Source organism: Meles meles, chromosome 1, assembly GCF_922984935.1.
Source record: "Meles meles chromosome 1, mMelMel3.1 paternal haplotype, whole genome shotgun sequence".
NCBI lineage: Eukaryota > Metazoa > Chordata > Mammalia > Carnivora > Mustelidae > Meles > Meles meles.
Genome location: NC_060066.1, coordinates 97090995 through 97109749, shown reverse-complemented (window position 1 = coordinate 97109749; position 18755 = coordinate 97090995). Strand labels below are relative to the sequence as shown.

The window sequence follows — 18755 nt, the reverse complement described above, 5'->3', positions numbered from 1 at the left end:
TACGTCTTTTTAGAACCTAAAAGGATAAATCTCATAATTCCCATGTTTCCATGGGAACATAGTTAGTACAGAATGTGGCATTCTCCCTGTTGTGGAATGTTCTTTCTATAAATCTGTGCATTCATTCAACTATAATTTATTGAGCAAATAGTCTGTGCAGGTGCTGTGCTAGGTGCATAGTTACCAACAGAACAAGAAACATCCCTGGTCTAAAGGAACCTTCAGTAAGCTCCAGGCCTTTAGAACCTCAGATATTCTGTAGGTCCTTTTCATACCTGGTGTATTTTTAAAGCACTACGTTTGACCTAGAATACACTCCATCCCCTAGGACCTGGTCACCTAAGAGATCATACCTCTCCCCAATGGTTTGGCACACAGTAAGATCAGCTGTAGTGCCCTGGAGATGGAATCTTAGATTTGGACCTTGGGGAAATAGTACCAGAGTGTTATTCTAGAAAGAATTTTCTTACTCCAAGAGGATCCAAGTTTAAAACTAGATTTAAAAATATACCCTTTGCCTGGCATTCTAACTCACTCAGTGGTACCGCATTGACCTTTATTCATTACTTGGCCATGCTTTTGCTAGAAATCCCGGATCTGTACATGCCACGTCATGTTTATGGGCTCTGTGGCCCAAAACCCTCCTGCACAAAGTCAGGAAAAGCCGAGTAAGGCAGCGCCGCGGCACCCCACCAGGTCCCTCCAGGCGTGGATCTGTAAGAATGAAGGAGGACACATCCAAGGGTGGGGGAGAATTCCAGTTTGTTCAGGTTTGTGCTAAAACAGCAGATAAGGTTTAGCACCAGATGTCTGGGATGGCTTTTTCTACATGCGTAAGTTCTTGTGCACTTCTACTTCATGATGCTACTAATTACGAATGGCACACACACTGGTTCAAACTGAGCCTGTGTCTACAACAGGGAAGGAGGGGAGGGTGTTATGTTTTGCTTCCAGATTTAGAAGACCACAACTGGTGCTCTTAATGGCAGTGTAACACGTGTTGCCTCACTTCCCTCTGGTCTTAAAACATGTGAGTCACAGTGTAATTAAAGAATTACACTCTGTCTCTTACACTGCAGAAGTTAAGTGAGATAAACCGGACTAAGTTTTCTTGTTAAAAAAAAAAAAAAAAGAATCCTATATGTATTGGGTTTTTAAGAATTTTTTCAAAACCCCAAGTGTCCTGTATCCTCTTTATATCTAATTTGGTGAAACACTCCGATCACGGATTTAATTTATTCGAGTCATTTCTGGAATGTGGGACCACACATCAAGTCCTTAACTCCTATAGCTTTAAGAGAAGGTAATTCTTGTTTTGGAGTAAGGGAGGTGGCGCCAACTCGCTGCTCCTCCGCTCCCCACCCCCCGCGGGTACTCAGTTTCCCGCTGTTGCCAACCCCGCCCAGCCGCCCAGCCGCCCAGCCGCGCTCCGGGCAGCCGCCAGGGGTGCTGCGCTTTCCACTCAAGGGAGGAGACGGTCGTGGGCAGCCTCCCGGGCCGCCGCTCCCCTGACTCCGCTGCTTCCTGGACGCTGAGAGCGCGCGGGGCGTAGTGACCGGGAGGCGTGGGCCCGGGCCGCCTCCTAACCTCTGGGAGCCCTGGGCTCCGGCCCACCCAAGAATGCCCGCTCACTCCTTCCCCTGAGGGCGCGGGCTGGGGCTCCCCGCGGACCCGCCCACTCGCCGCAGCACTCACAGCTCGCGGTTCTGCTCTCCGCTCGCTGCGTGTGGGGGCCTTGCACGCCCTCACCCTCCCCAGCTCTTCCAAGGCCGGGCACACCCACTGCCGCTGCCAGGATTCAGGGCCCTGGCGTCCGAGTTAAACCCCGTCTCCCAACCGTCGTCAACCCTAGCTGTACACCCAGCCCTTCTCCAGGTACCGGCAGATCAGAACGGAATACAAAGAGGCCTGCGCCCCCTGAGCCTTCGCTGTCGCCACACCCGGTCGTGCCCACTCTTCTTCGACCTCCGCGAGGGCTGGACGCTGGGACACCCTTCTCTCTACGCCCTTCTGCCCCTCCCCCTGTGTCATTAATACCCACTCAGCGTTCCCCGAAATCCCGTGAGCTGGGGCCCTCGACCGTCCCCCTTCGACCTCTCGGCCGCCACTCTCGGCCCCCGGGACCGCCTGGCATGCCACCCCCACCACAGCAGAGCGTCTGGGTCCCGGCCCCTCCTCCCGGGCCCTCCTCCTCCCTCGCCCCTCCCCAGCCGGGGTGGGAGCGGCGGCAGCTGGAAGAGAAGGGATGAGGTCATCCTCTCCCTCGGAGTCAGCTGGTGGAGGAGAGGAAGCGGGAGGAGGGGGCGCGCGCGAGGGGAGGAGAGGAATGTGCAGGTCCGAGGAGCGCCGCGGCGGCCGCTGCTGCTCCTGCTGCTGGCGGCGGCGGCGGCTCGAGCGGCAGCCGCGGGGCTGGGACCGCGAGGAGCGCGGGCGGCTGGCAGGGGCGCGCGCGGGGCGCCGCGAGCAGCTTGGCTCCGCGCAGGCAGCCAGGCGGCGCTCCTGCCGGCCCCAGGCGCGCCGCTAGCCCGGCCCAGCGCCCAGCCCGGCGGGCGGCGGCGGGCGAGCCGGCGCAGGAGCAGGAGGAGGGGGAGCCGCGCCGCCAGGGAGGGAAGCCGGGGCGAGGCGAGGAGGTGGCGGGAGGAGGAGACAGCGGGGAAAGGTGTCAGATAAAGGAGGGCTCTCCTCCGGTTTGGAGTCATCATGGCCGCTAAGTCAGACGGGAGGCTGAAAATGAAGAAGAGCAGCGACGTGGCGTTCACCCCGCTGCAGAACTCGGACCACTCGGGCTCGGTGCAGGGATTGGCTCCGGGCTTGCCGTCGGGGTCGGGAGCCGAGGACGAGGAGGCGGCCGGGGGAGGCTGCTGCCCGGACGGCGGCGGCTGCTCGCGCTGCTGCTGCTGCTGCGCTGGGAGCGGCGGCTCGGGCGGCGGCTCCGGGGGCTTGGGCGGCCCGGGCGGCGGCGTTGGCGGCCCGGGCAGCAGTGGGGCGGGCTCGGCGGCGCTGTGCCTGCGCCTGGGCAGGGAGCAGCGGCGCTACTCGCTGTGGGACTGCCTCTGGATCCTGGCCGCCGTGGCCGTGTACTTCGCGGACGTGGGCACGGACATCTGGCTTGCCGTGGACTACTACTTGCGCGGCCAGCGCTGGTGGTTCGGGCTCACGCTGTTCTTCGTGGTGCTCGGCTCGCTCTCCGTTCAAGTGTTCAGCTTCCGCTGGTTTGTGCACGATTTCAGCACCGAGGACAGCGCCACGACCGCAGCCGCCTCCAGCTGCCCGCAGCCAGGAGCAGATTGCAAGACGGTGGCCAGCAGTGGGTCTGCAGCCACGGAAGGCGAGGCTCGTCCTTCCACGCCGCAAAGGCAAGCATCCAACGCCAGTAAGAGCAACATCGCCGCCGCCAACAGCGGCAGCAACAGTAGCGGGGCCACCCGGGCCAGCGGCAAACACAGGTCTGCGTCCTGCTCCTTCTGCATCTGGCTCCTGCAGTCACTCATCCACATCTTGCAGCTCGGGCAAATCTGGAGGTACCGTATCAGGGGTGGGGAAGAGGGAGATGTGCTGCTGCTACTACATCCTCACTGCTTTGCTTTTGCACGGAAATTGTTTAGGGTTGCTCTGGTAGTAATCCTAGGCACACTCTTTGAGGGTTTTTTTTTTTCTTTTTCTTAAACTGGGTTTCGCATTTTGAAGATTTGTGATCACATCCTAGGGTGGGAGGGAAGTGAGAAACAAGGGACAGGCAGCAAAGTGGTTTTGATCAACCTAGCCCTTCTGTGTTCCAACTCTGCTTTACTAGCTTCTCTATGTTTATATGCTACCCCCTCCCCATTTTTAGTGACATTATTTCAGTGAGTAGGAGAAGATTCTTGTCACATATTCTAAAAATCCTTTTTTATTATGTCGAATTCTAGGTGTATATTGCAATTTGGATGGCTTCTTTTGTTCCATGTTGCTAATTCTAGTTATATGGGAATTCTTACTGCTGGGAGGTACCCACCTTTTAATTCTCACTGTTGGAGAAGTACTGCGCTCCAAGTAAAAAGCTTAGTTGGTAGAAGACTTGTCTTTTTCTTGGAGAACAACTATACCTATATCTCTATTATCTATATTTATATCTATCTCCAAATATGAGTAAGTACACTTTATGGGACCCAGACTTACCTTTATGATGCACTTTGTGATTATTTTACCATATCCCCATATTCTGATTTCTCATACAACTAAGAACACTTGGAAAAGGGGTAGTGCGTCTTATAAACTTTAATTGTACTTGGCACCTTTATTGGTTGCTCTGCTACTTGTCATCTGATCTACCAAGTCTTTTCATGCAGATATCACTTCCACTTAGAAACTAGAATACAAGGCTAAACTCTCTGGGCAGAAAGAGCTGTCATTTGAGCAGTCACTGCCTAGATTTAAGAATACAATGAAATGGTTTGCTCAGAAATATGTTCCTCCAACTATTATATGTTTTTAATGGCTTTTTGAAGCAATATTTTATACCTACAAAAGTTCCTTGTATTGAAGCACTTCGATGTTAACATTCCAGAGCTTTTGGGGTTTCCAATGACTTGATAAGTGTGTAGTCGAAGTAAAATGAGAAAACTTCCTTGCAAGTGACTTGATAAGTGTGTAGTCGAAGTAAAATGAGAAAACTTCCTTGTAAGTACACCAATGTGGGGCTATATGCTGCTAGGCTGGTGTCCATTTCAAATTAATTCATAGTAACCTTTGTGATAAAGACATTAGAAATTATTATCTCTACTGAGGTATTCCATGTGGAAAGGGCTCAGAGAATTTGTGGAATGAGACTAAATACTCCTTTTATTTGTGGTGAACAGTAGTGTTTTCATTGAGAAGAGCAAATGTGGTTATTTTGCAAACTTTCCTGAGACCGTTGCTTTATAAAGCAGAGAAAACATTGTCATAGATGATGATGTGAAACTTTTTTTTCCAAACATATACTTTCTGGAAAAGGGGTGTATGATATGCAGTTAGACAATTGATGTTGGAAACCTCCATGTTTTGGACCCAGAGGACTTTGAAATGTCAGTTAAATGTGATAGCTGTTATGTTCCATGAATGACTGTTATGAAGATTTACAGCTTGATTCTCTTATTCAAGTTTGATGAATAACTCAAATGTTTGTGTTAATTACTGAAACTGTTTAGTGGCTAGGTGTATATGATTAGTAGTTTTAATCTGATAATGTGGAAAATGAAGCTTAACATTCTATTTGCTAACTTTTGCAAACTTTATGCAGAATTTGGAAATCACTTATTTTCAATCACATTTAAAATGTTTACATTTATGTCAATAATGCAAACACTTCTCAATATATTAACTGAAGAACTATTCATTGCTTCCAACATATTGCTACTTTGTGAAAAATATCATATCAAATTCTGTAAACTGAAAAATAATTTTAATTAACATTGTATTTCCCAGTGGAAAAATGACATTTAGTTATCTCAGGACATAAAATGCAGAAAGTGAGAAATAATTCAGAAAAGGAAGGGCCTAAATACATGTCAGTGAGACCATAGCCACTAGGTCAACTGGCCATATGGAAAAACTGATCAAGGGGGAGGAGGGATGGAAGGGTAAGGTTTCATGCAGAAGGAAAAGCACAGGCTGTCCAACAAAGGCATTAATCAACCCAACCCTTGGAGAAACTGTGTTCACACATGACTCCTCTTTGTTAAGTATTTCTACAATGTTTTCCTTAGGGGTTTTGAAATTTTTCCTGCTAATGTATGGTTGTCTAGGAGGAAGTATTGTTGAAAATATTTTCAGATACTTATCTATATTTTCAGAATAATATGCTTCATATGTAAGTCTGAATTATCTAATCTAACTGTTCTTGGATTCTACTTAAGATATTTGGAGGCTAGTGGGGTAACTCGGTGATTCTAGTTAAGATATTTGGAGGCTAGTGGGGTAACTTGGTGGAAATATGATCTAAGACTCAGCCTCACTTTCTCTTTGTGAAATATGTTTAAACAAATGAATAAACAAACTTTAGCCTAATGTAGGACATGAGAAAGGGATCAGAAAGTTCATGGAATTCAGTTGCATTCTGAATTGTTTCAGCTTTTCCGAGTATGGAATATTGGAATGAAACTTGGTAGCAGATGCATCTTTGAGATGATAAGCTGGTGAAATGCAGTTCATCTTAGATTATTGTATCAGACCATTATCTTAGACCAAGAGGTGCCTTAAATTAGAGCACCTTTCTGCTTCTTCTAGCTTTTCTTTTCCACGCATTATACACAAATGTTGCTGAAACACCAAGGTTCTGAATGGTTCAAACCTCTGAGGTCATTACTCATGTTTTAACATGCTACTTTCTAAGATCAATAAAATAGATTTTAGCTAGGTTGGTAACTTTTCCTTGTATTTCCATGAAATTCTAGTTATTTTAGGTAAGAGCACAATTCTAAAAGCCTCCGTAGATACAATCCTTTGAAATAACATCAAAGTGTTTGCTTGTTCAGAAACAGCTATTTAAAACATTTTGGGCAAGATTTGAATGTATTTATACATTTATTACAAATGCAACTGCTGAAAGCAATGATACATATTCATTTTAATTAAGGTTTACTAATGGGAAATTAATGGCAGCTTTTAAAGTCACAGGAGTTGATTCTGAGAAAGAGCCATTTGAAATAATGAAGTCAACTTTTGCTACCATGTGAAAAGAGCAATTATGACTTTAAAGGAAATGTGCCTTCAAATGAAAAAGTACTTTTTTTTTCTTGTTCATTTCATATGATTTCAGAAGTTACTAAGAGGGTAGTTCAGCCAGTGGGAATCACAAGTGCCCCATCAGAACAGTTTTTAGTCTCCATACTCATGATCAATTATATCTAGATACCCTTTTCCTTCAGAATTTATGACTCACTCTTAAAATTCTACTTTAATTTTTCCTGTGTATGTATAGTGTGTACATATCTGTTTGTCTTCTAAAGACAAGGCGGCATATTGCAAAAAAGTTAATGAGTCAGTGAATGGTAGAATGGGAGATATTTTTTATTATTTTACTATTTTGGTTTTTGTTTCTATCTATCATGAGGGTCCTGTGGAGAACACTTGGTGAAAGAACATTTCTGCTTTTCTCATGCTTGATAGTCCATAGGTCTAATATGTGTCCCTTATTCCAGTAAATTGGAAAATGGCAAGTTAAATGGAGTTAAACAGATCTCTCTATAGCAGGACTTCTCAGAACCTTTAATAAGCTGGTGTGCAGTTATCAATAACTTTTTAAAGGTATATTACTAAATACTCTTGTGATGATGTGGCACTTAGGGAACTTCGAGAAACATTGTTCTAAGTCATTCATAAACCTGGCCAAACAATAATAATAATAATAATAGCAATTTTATATAGCACTTATAAAATTCATAAATATTTTTATACTCTTTATCTCGTCTAAATTTTACAGTAACCCAAGAGAAAACCGTTAGTATCTCTCTATATATAAGAAAACTGGCTTAGAGAGAGTCATTAACTGTCACAAAATTCCCTCTCCGTTATGTGATACAGTTAGGAGCCAGGCCCACCTTACCCTAAAGTTTGTGCTTTTGGGATCAGTTAGCTTATCTTGAACTGCCAACTTGGATAATAATGACAACAGTGTATGACAATGACACTTTACATTCACCAAGCATGCCAAAGTGGGAGAGGAACTGCCATTTCAACAGGATAGGAGATCCATCTAGTAACACACCTAGTCAACTGGCAGAACAGCAACCGGGCCGCAGCTTGTCTGATCTTAAGGCCAGTTACACCATGTGGACATGCTGAGCTTGTTGCATTAAACCCCAGCCCAAGGGCACCTGGGTGGCTCAGTAGGTTAAGCCGCTGCCTTTGGCTCAGGTCATGATCTTAGGGTCCTGGGATCAAGTCCCACATCGGGCTCTCTGCTCATTGGGGAGCCTGCTTTCCTCTCCGTCTCTCTCTCTCTCTCTCTCTCTGCCTACTTGTGATCTCTCTCAGTCAAATAAATAAATAAAATCTTTAAAAAAAAAATAAACCCCAGCCTAATAACATGGCCTTGTAGTGCCATTAATGATTAAATGGCGGAATGTATGTGAACATGTGGAAAGTGCTTTGCAGGTGATAAAGAGGGTAGAGAAATAGCATCTAGGTTATACCTTTGAGTACTGAAAAAGTACTTTATTGATTTGGAGTTAGTTCTGAATTCTGATATAGGTCAGGCAGGATCAGTGGTCACTTTCCTGTATATTTGTGTTCCCTCTACGACATATTAATTAATTTATTCATTCAACATATAGTGAGTCCCTACTCTATGCAAAGCACTGTGTTAGTTGCTAGGTAAACCAAGCTGAATAAAAAATACACATCATCTTTCAGGGATTCTGCTGTCTGGTGAGGAAGACAAAAAAGTAGACAATTTCAATACCAGGAAATAAATGCTATGATAGAAATAAAAAACCCAGACCATCTTAGTGATTCAGGTGAGACCCTGGAGCAGGGGATGTTTGAGTGAAGGTTTGAATGGTGAGAAAATCTGCTGTATGAATTAAAGTGAGACATTGGCCTCAGAGCCTTGGATATGACTTTGTGTAAAGGAACAGGGTAGAGCTGGGCAAGAAGAACAAGGCTGGTTAAGTGTGTGATTTGAGTAGAGAGAGAGTGAGAGATAGTAGCTAGAGGTGAGGAGGGAGAATTCGTTGGGTCTACAATGAAAGGGATCTAGATTTTATTCTTTTTTTTTTTAAAGTTTGTATTTATTTATTTGAGGTGGAGTGAGAGCAAGGGAGAGCGAGAGTGCTAGAGAGCACAAGGAGGGGGAGTGGTAGAGAAAGAGGGAGAAGCAGGCTCTAACTGAGCAGGGAGCCCAATGCAGGGCTCCTAGGACCCTAAGATCTGAGCCGAAGGGAGAGGCTTAACCCACTGAGCCACCCAGGCACCCCTAGATTTTATCCTGAAAGCATGGAGGAATCCTTGAAGGAGTCTAAGAGCCAGGGAGGGGAGGAGGGATTGTTAACAAAATGTTACTTTTTTTAAAAAATTTATTTATTTTTTCAGCGTAACAGTATTCATTATTTGCACAACACCCAGTGCTCCATGCAAAACGTGCCCTCCCTATTATCCACCACCTGTTCCCCCAACCTCCCACCCCTGACCCTTCAAAACCCTCAGGTTGTTTTTCAGAGTCCATAGTCTCTTATGGTTCGCCTCCCCTTCTAATTTTTTTTTTTATAAACATATAATGTATTTTTATCCCCAGGGGTACAGGTCTGTGAATCTCCAGGTTAAAACATTGTTGTATCCAAAGGAATGGGACAAAGTTGAGTTTCAGAAGACATGTCATCAATTTCTCTCTGTTTTAGTCATATCTTTTCTATTTATTAAAATTTGTTTATTTTAAAATTTGGATAGAATTGGGGTATGTAAATAGTCCCCACAAAGGTCCAACAAAGCCAGGGAGAGTGATTTTTTTAGAAAAACAGATTGGTTGAAATTTTTCATTGATTTATACTAAAGTAAAACAATTCATTTTCTGCTACTTTTTGAAGAGATTTTCCTTAGGATATCATGGTCTTCAGCTCATTGAAATGTGGGTTTCTTGGTTCTTAGAAACTTGTTTTTCTCTTTTGTTAACATTTCACAATTTTCAGAGGACTTCCATGTCTTTCTTATTTGATCCTCTTTGAGGATTTTTGAGGTAGATCTTCCATTTTGCAAATGTGGAAATTGAGACCGAGACTGGTAAGTGTTTTTCTCTTTAGGCCCATAGGGTTCTGTACCGATTCTAGGCTAGAGTTCAGTATTGATGTGGGAGGAAAAAAAAACAACATGAGAGATGGTTGATGATATTGGGGATCATGAGGTAGAAAGGAAGGCTGAGAAGTTCAATGCTGTCTTGTAAGTACTGAACGGTTGTAAGGAGAAGGAGGCATTGGACTTTTGTGTAGGGCCTCTGGGACAAGATGCAGGGTAGTTACAGGAGAGATTTTAAATCAATGTAAGGACACATTTTTTAACTAGCCAAAGGCATCCAAAGATCAACAATCATTCTTTAGAAGCAGTGAGTTCCCCACTGTTGGAATAGTTTCCAAAACTATAGGCAGAGTTGCAGAAAAAAAAAAAAAAAATAAGTATCACGCAGAAGGTTGAACTAGAAGATTATCTTCCGGCCTTGAGATTTTTATGATTTCCATCATTATATGCTGCTCCAAACATAGTGGACTAACTTTTGCTGTTTTCATGGATGAAAGAAGTAGGAGTTTGCTTGAAATGCTGCAGTTATGTTACTTTGAAATCTATTCATTGGTTTATGGACCTGGTGTTTTGCTGGAGCATCACAAATCTATGTAACCTCCTTGAGTGCTGAGCTTGGTGTTTAAATCTCTGAGTTACCTAACAGATATAAATCCACACAAAACTAGGCAGTCCTCTGTGCACTTACTGGGGATTCTATATGAGTTGGAATAATTTATGCATAAATCTGTGTGGTCGATATACCTATTTCAGTATCTTTGCAATAACTAGTGCAAAAGTTATATTTTTTCCATTCACTTGAACTATATCCTGTTTACTTCACAAGGGTGAAAAAAAATGTAATGCTTCTTATATTCTGATGGAATTGCAGACTTCCTTCATGGAGCAGTTAAAAGTAAGATCTATACAAATGGATGGGTCATTTTTGACCCATAAATCCCTGGGTCAGTAGCTTTGAAGGTGTTTGCTCACTCACTTACAAAAAAGTCTTAATGTTTGAATATCCAAGTACACAACTTGCTATTAAACATGTTCTGTATTTTGCATTTCAAATGAAATCGCCTACCTGTGATACTAAATAGCACCAATCACTGAGTAACAGATAAACAGAATGATTCCCCTTTATATGGACTCACTGCCTAATCCAGTGACTTGCTTTAGAATTTGAATAGTGCTCTAACTAGGCCTATGGGAGCAAGACTTAGGGATTAGGACTGGATTTAATTGGATTTATATTCTTATGCATTATCATATATATATATATATATATATGATGCAGTGTGCTGCTAGTCGTGGGACAGTGCTTATCAGATGTAATTTTATACAATAGTTGTGTGTTGGTGGATGTCAGGGAAAAACAAATTCTCTTGAATGACATTGCCTAATTCTGACCACCACTGAGTGACTTCCTTCTAGCTATATGCTGGTGTCGCTGGTAATTGATGGCATGGCCAGTCAGGAGGCAAGACCACAGGCAAGTGCTTGTGAAGTTCCTCTAGTAGTTGTGAAAGTTACATGAAATAAAAAGAGATACTCAGTGAATATTTACTGACCCGGGAATGAAGCCCAGACAATATTCTCTCTTCTTTTGAGAAAGGGCTGAACGTGTTACTTGTTTGTTTGCTTCTTGAGTTTCTAAGGGTGCTGTAAATCAGAAAGGGTGTTGTTATCTAGAAAAGATACACCCATGGCCCCGGCCCTCGCTCCCTCTCTCTCTTTTCTTTGGATCTCTATTTATGATCTAAAATATATTTATGTATGGGATGATTTCTGGTACTTCTGTTTTCTGGTATTTCTGGTACTTCTATTTTGTCTATGCACGGAAAGTTTGTAGCATGTGCTATTACTACTAACACTCCCATCAATACCAGAATTCTTATCACCATGAAACAGTAATTACCTGCCTTGTATACATACAGAGCTAATATAGATTACTAATTGCAAAAGAAACTAAAGAAAGGTTAAAATGGAAATAAGTCAGTCCAGAAATTTTCTAGAAGCAATAATCTGAATGACAATAGTAGATCTTTTCCAATCCTAAAATGATGGGTCAGAATTAGACCATCAGTGATGGTTCCTCTTTACAAAGGCAGCTGTCCTTTGGGGACGTGGAGTATGTGAGAAGTTAGAAGAGATGACTTGGCTGTTTGGTAGCTCAGAGCCCAGGCACGTCACCCAAGAGATCTCTTATGTGGAAGCAAGATGACATGGCACAGTTCCTGGGTTCTGACAAAGTTTACATATACTTTTGTTTTCCTTCTTCTGAGTCTTCATTTTCTATCTGTATGATATGGGTGGTCAAAAGTAACATTCAAGGTTCTTTCCAGGTCCCAAATGCTGATTTCGCTTTTCTTACAGTTCTTTCTATTTGCCCAGTCCCCAGAGTATGTGCACCAACCACAGAGTCTGTACGTGTTCTTCCAAGACCATCATTATAGCATTTCTCTGGTTACCTAAGTCAAAGGGCGTCTATGAGGGACTTGCCAGAGTGGATAACATTAGTGTCTAATGTCCAGAAACTGATACGATTTCATACATGAAGAGAGAATCTTAAGCTTATTTGTGTAATGTAACTTATTTTGTGTCATTTCTGAATTTTAGTTATAATCAAATAACACCATATTCACAAAAACCCATATCTAAGCATTTGAAGCTGATGTGGGAAATGTGTCCATATCACTTATGCTAAGATATCTACCATGTAGACCTGGGAAGCCAAAATTACCATTTCTATTTCAGGTAGTAAGGTATGCACTACTGGGGTGCTATGATTAGCAAATAAGAACAGTGCTTCACGACCTTAAAAAGAGCTATCCATGATGCCAATGAGAAGGCTGTTGTCAGAGCTAGGTTTGCTGTAAAATTAAAAGCCTGTCCTGGGTTACATTGTCACTGATTTAGTATGCTAGAAATTGGATTTAAGCTCTATACGGAGACTGTCTCCAGGCCTGTATTCATTAAGGAATAGGGATCTGTTACTCTCTGCTAGAACAAGAGAGCAGCACATTAACCTTTGCTGGATAGGAATTGCCTGGATCTCTAGGATGTTAGACATCTGTCATGAAGCTGAACAATTTTCAATCCCATGATGAATTTCAGATATTTAATTTTTTAAAAAATTTTAAGCATCTATTTTAAAGTGATCTGAAGTGTGTCAAACTATTTTTTCATCTTCATGATTCATAAGTAGGCTGTTTGAATCAGTTCTACTTCTTTTGTTTAATTTATGCACATGCCCTGTTTTCCTGTCAGGGGAATCCTTTTATATAAACAGAGCAGTGGGCAATGTGTGGGGTGGTGAGGATTAGTCAAACAGAAAATCATGCATATATAGAAAAAGTAAGATCTACAGTGAATACGAGTCTTAGAAGACTTGGGTGGACTTTAACTTCTCTTCCCATCAAGTACACTGTATTTAAGGACAAAGTCACCTTTCTTAACAATCTGAGAGATTTCATCCATCTATAAAGCCACTGTACTTCTTTCTGAAGCTTAGATAATAGTCATGAATAAAGATATGGGGATTCTTTACTTTTCAGGTCTTTTTTTGGTAGCAGAGAGTCAATAATCAAAACAAAGGTAGCCCTTGTATCAGGAACCATAGCAAAATTGTCCTCCATTACATTCATCTTTGGTTTATGGCCCAGTCACTGTATCAGTGTAACAATAACAATGAAGAAATGATCCTTTAGCAAAGCAGAGGAAAGGATTTGTAAAGATTTCCTTGTTTTGGTAGATTTGCAGCTCATTAATTAATTACCTGCTTTACAAAAGTAAAATTGTTAACAATTACTTTTTTTGAATGTAGGTCAATTCCTGAAGACTCTCCAAAGAGATTTGCAGTACTTGGATCTGTTATTTTAATATAAATTAGGAAGTATGTCCCATAGGGTTTCATATTTCCAGGGGATGTGCTATTAAGAGTAGTAGTCCCAGATGTCCTACACAGATTTTGTTGATTTGATGATGGTTGGGTTTGAAACATTGAGATCTACACAGGAACAGGTAATGTGACAGTTTTCTAAGAAGGGCATAAATATTATCTGTGTTCATACTTTTGAAAAGTTGTCAGTAGTTAAGGTCACTTAAAGACATAATGTCTACCTACTTTAAGATAAGGTTGAAATCATGGGGCACCTGGGTGGCTCACTTGGTTGAGCATCCCACTGTTGGTTTCAGCTTAGTTCATGATCTCAGGGTCATGCAGTTGTACCCCATGTCTGGCTCTGCACTGGGCATGGAGACTGCTCAAGATTCTCTCTCTCCCTCTACCCCCCCCCCATAAGTAAATAAGTAAATAAATAAATAAGTAAATAAAGGTTGGACTCAAATTAATGAGGGAGGAAACCTGAAGTTTCTGTCAAGGAAGCGTGAGCAAATACCCTGGAAACTATCACTGAGTTCCATTCTTTGATCTGCTCATAGAAGATGAAGGTATTGTAAATAAGGCATGCACTCATTAGCTTGAGGAAGAAAAATCTGGCTATGAGAGAAGGGCATGAGAGAAATGAAAAAAAAACGTAGAATTTTTTTCCAAAATCAGAGGGTGAAATTTCAATCCTTATTAGTATGAATGGGAAAATTGTACTGACACCCACTATAAAACTCATCATAGCAAAGCTGAAAGCGAGGCTTTACTACCCAGGCCAAGATTTCATTAGACGAGTTGGTTCTAGGAACAAAGGGGAAAAACTTCAGTTGTGAAAATTCTTAGGTTTAGGTCAACTTGATATTGAGAAGACCAGTGGGGTCTGTAGTCTGGAGGTATTTGACTTGAGAGTCCTGTGTTAGTACACAGACAGTGGCCATCACAAATTTAGCATAATAGAAACCTGGGAATTCAAGGGAGGGCCAGGAACAAACTTGCTAATAAGGTAAGTGAGAATCTAAAATCAAGGGCATTATGAAAGCAAAGTGTAACACTGTGCTTCATGATATAAAACTGAAGGGAAATTTGCTTTTTTATAGTCTCATTATACAATTTCTGCCTGGTCAAATATTAAGAGTAAGGCCTCAGCCTGGAGGTCTGATTCTGATTCCAGGGAGTGGAGAGCAAAGTGCAGGGATCACAACAGGTAGGTTCTCACTCAATAGCTGTTGATATGTGCAAATTTAACAGTCCACTGACTAAATCATGACTTGGTTACTGTAATCAGTTGCTGAGAATAGAATGACAAAAATAAACGACCTTTTAATCATGGATCCCACAAACACCTGCTTCAAATCATTGTAAGGAGCACATATGAAAAAGAACATGCTCTCAAAAGATTTATTGTCGAGGAAAGGAGGCATATCATGTTCATACCTCCAAATCTGTCTGTGATGTTATGTGAAGAGTGGAGCCATTGGCTTGCAACTCAAGGTGTAGGATCTGAAGCCCGCAGTGTCCACATCTCTCAGAAGTGTCTCAGGAATGCAGAATCTCAGGCTCACCATGACCTAGTGAATCATTACCTATGGTTGAACAAGATCCTCTGGGGATTAGTATGCACACTGACATTTGAGAAGCAGAGGGAGAACAATCCCTCTTAACTGAAATGGTCAGGGAAAAGTTATTCAGCTGAATATTAATGGAAACTGAGGTTGGTACAGATGTTTTCACTGGCTTTCTCACCCAAGTCAGCTCTCCTACTATGAAAGCAAGGGCTGGTGCTTAGAAATGGTTTACAGTGGGATCTTCTTATAGGCAATGCTATAAGCGAAGATATGAAATCTTCCACTGACAAAGAAAGTTATTAAAAATCCATTACTTTACAGTTTTGCTGTTCACAACTGATCTCTAGGAAATTAGTTCAAGACATTGGTCACCCACCTCTTATGGTTTTTTTAATTAATTTATTTATTTATTTATTAGGATTTATGTATTTATTTGAGAGAGAGAGATAGAGAGGATGCACACATAGGGGGATGGGCAGAGTGAGAGAATCTTCCAGAAGACTCCCTGCTGAGCACGGAGCCCAGCAGCAGCGGGATCTCACAACCCATAAGATCATGACCTGAGCTGAAACCAAGAGTTGGATGCTTAACTGGCTGAGCCACCCAGGTGCCCCTCGGTGTTTTATATGTACTCAGGCCTATGGCATTTAGTCCTTGGAATGGAGTGGACAAGGTGTGATGAGAGAGGGAAACACACACTAAGGAAAGTACTGGATTCAGAGGAAGCAGACAGAGAAGAGAGAAAAGGGAGAGGGATGCAGGGCGGCGGTTCTGGCCAAGACACAATGATTGCTGTCTTTCCTCAGAGACATGGAGCTGGGCTGCTGGTGGTGTTCCTTACTATTTATAAGCTTCTGAAAAAGCAGCAACCCTCAGGGTGAGCAAAGGACATCATTCTCACTGGCTGCTGTAATAGTTGAGAGGGAAGTTAGGTTCTGGGCATCTTTCACCCCAGCTTTTAGTCTGATAGATCAAGCAGCCTCTGTAGCTGCAAGGGGAAGGGGGACTTAAGGGAAGAATAGAAGGAAATGGAACTAGCCTTCCAAGACTGAAAGACTAGGTCCTGGCCAGAAATTCCCAGGGTATTTTTATAAAATGATATGGAAAGATTTCTGAGGACCAACCCATTCCATACAGTTCAGCTCCTCCCAATGACCCCGAACCATAGGGCAGGCTACATCCTGTGAAGATTTCATGTTTTATTATTTGCCATCCTAAGTGAGAAGTAGAACAGTCAACATTGTTACAAAATATGTCAGTGTCTGGGTTGTAGAATAAAAAGGTAATGAGACTGTTGCCTTATCAAAAGTATATTCGTGTAAAGGTGTTACCAGTTTCCTGAGGTCACGTTCAACAAAATAGAAAAAGGATGACCTTCCCAGAAATGCTCCTTTTCAAAGTAATAGTATTCTAATTTCCCTTTTGTACAACAGCTGGCGTTGCTATGCTGTCACTTATGTTGTTAGGGCTCCTGCCCCCATCTATGTGCTAGAATGTGATTGTTTCCATCAGTGTTCTTAAGTGTTTCCATGGAGAGTTACTAAGTTAATTTTTCTAGGTCTGTGCTACCACTAGCTGTGGTCACCTTGCCAGGCTCTAGACCCTCATGACTGGATTTTCAACATGGTAGCTATGAGCTGCACGTCTGTTGAACATTTGAAATGTGGCTATTCCCCATGATGTGCGTCCTAAGTGTCAAATACCCTTGGGATTTTGAGGACTTAGTGTGGAAAAAAAAAAAAAGAGGGTGATAAACTTCTCACTAATATTATCCGTACTGATTATATGTTGAACTGATAACATTTTGGATATATTGGGTTAAATAAAATATATTGTTAAAATTAATTTCACCTGTTACTTTTTATACTTTATAAATGTGACCACCAGAAAATTAAAATTACGTACACGGCTTGAATTTATATTTCTCTTGGACAGAGCAGCTTTAGGTAATATTCAGAACTCAGTTCGCAAGAAGTAAGAACAAAATCCTAAGTAAAATGTCTCAAAATACTAAGAAAAAAATTTACTAGAAGTTACCAGAGAAAGAGCAGTGGGTTGTTTCACTGCGGAAGCAGGTTGACTTAATGGATTTTACAAATAAGATTACCTGCTGGTAAAAACTCACTCTTTGGGAGATAAAACCCCTAATGTGAATAAAGCCCATTGTTCTTCCCTGCTTTCTGCTTTGCTTAAGGCCTAGTGACATGCTGTGTTTATTTGGTGGTTTAATAAATAGTATTTGATCATGACAATAAGGACTAAATCTTTGTTAAGTGCTGTTGCAGCCTGCCAAATACATTGGCTCATATTAAACCATCCAATCTTCTCTTCAGTCTATCAAGGTAGTTATTACTATTGTTCTTATTTGAGGATGAACTCCCTGGGTTTCAGAGGAGGTAGGAGACTGGCCCAAGTGCACACAGCTGCTAATTAGCAAGCATCTGCGCTCACAATCATGACTTCAGTTTCCACATCTTGTGCTTTTCCCACGCTATCTTACTATTTGATTAATCCAAGAGAACCAGTGGGAGGAGTATTTCCTGCCCTCTCATACTGGCAACTGCTGAAACTTGCAACGGGCTCAGTTTTACCATGTCATCAGTGGAAATGAGTTAGGACCGGTTTTGAGATTTTGCTCTGGCTACCAAGAAAGAGACATATCCAAGGAGAGAGGCCAAACTTGATTCTTGATTTCTCAACTATAAAATGGTGGGTGGGAGTTACATTAGATAATTTTTGAAGTCCCTCGTGGAGCTTATCAACTCTTTTTTATACACCTTATTGAATACTCATGTGAGAACTAATATTCTTGCTTTATTGACCAGGGCTAGGTTTCTGATAAACTATTCCAAATTGATTGATATTTCACACGAAAGTTCAAAAACAGAGACTATGGATCAATTTTATCCATAATGTGTCACTTTCATTTGATAACCTACTAGTAAAATACATGTTCTTTCCATTGGGAAATGCATGACGCTGAAGAATACTAAGTAGGCTCCAGCCTCATGTGAATAGCATGTAATTAACCTGTATTTATATCCTCATTTTGCACGCAGTCATGCTTTGCATATACCAGCATTCTCCTCCACATATGTTCATGAATTATGAATTCAGTTACAAGCATGCAAGGCAGAACCCCTCTGTCAGTCACATCTCTTTTTCTGAGACCAGTGAGATTTGTGTCTATGTGACATGACTTCAAATTCAACTCCTAAGACCTATCTCAGAGGACCAACTCTATAAAAGTCTAGCGTATGCAAGTGCTAGAAATTCATTCCCTAATTCACACAATTCAGAATCTTCAGAATCAGACAGAACTAGTTTTTGTAAAGGCAAATCCAAATGCTTATTTATAAAAAAAAAAAAAAATTCCCCTCTGCCAATTTAAAAGATGCCCCCCCCCCCCCGCAAGTAGATATGATTTGCTTTGGAAGGGCTTGGTCCTTTTTATAGTTTTGGTTTTTGGCAGGGGGGGTGCTTTTGGTGTGTGTGTGGCATTCAGTGAAAAACACGCAGTGCTGTTTTTCCTTTTAGTTCAATGGTATCTTTGCAAAGTGTAGTTTTTCCAG

General features: G+C 42.1%; 1 protein-coding gene across 5 annotated transcripts in view; it reads left to right on the top strand.

The window, feature by feature from the left end:
• Nucleotides 1-2628: 2628 nt before the first annotated feature.
• The window catches only part of XKR4 (XK related 4), a 455755-nt gene continuing 439628 nt past the window's right edge, over nucleotides 2629-18755 (top strand). For all 5 annotated transcript variants that reach the window (XR_006820972.1, XR_006820970.1, XR_006820969.1 and 2 more), the window contains exon 1: nucleotides 2629-3521. Coding sequence is in view for 1 of the 5 variants with exons in the window: in XM_046024143.1 (XP_045880099.1) it covers nucleotides 2701-3521 (821 nt within the window). In the remaining 4 variants the exon portion in view is untranslated. The remainder of the gene's footprint in view (nucleotides 3522-18755) is intronic.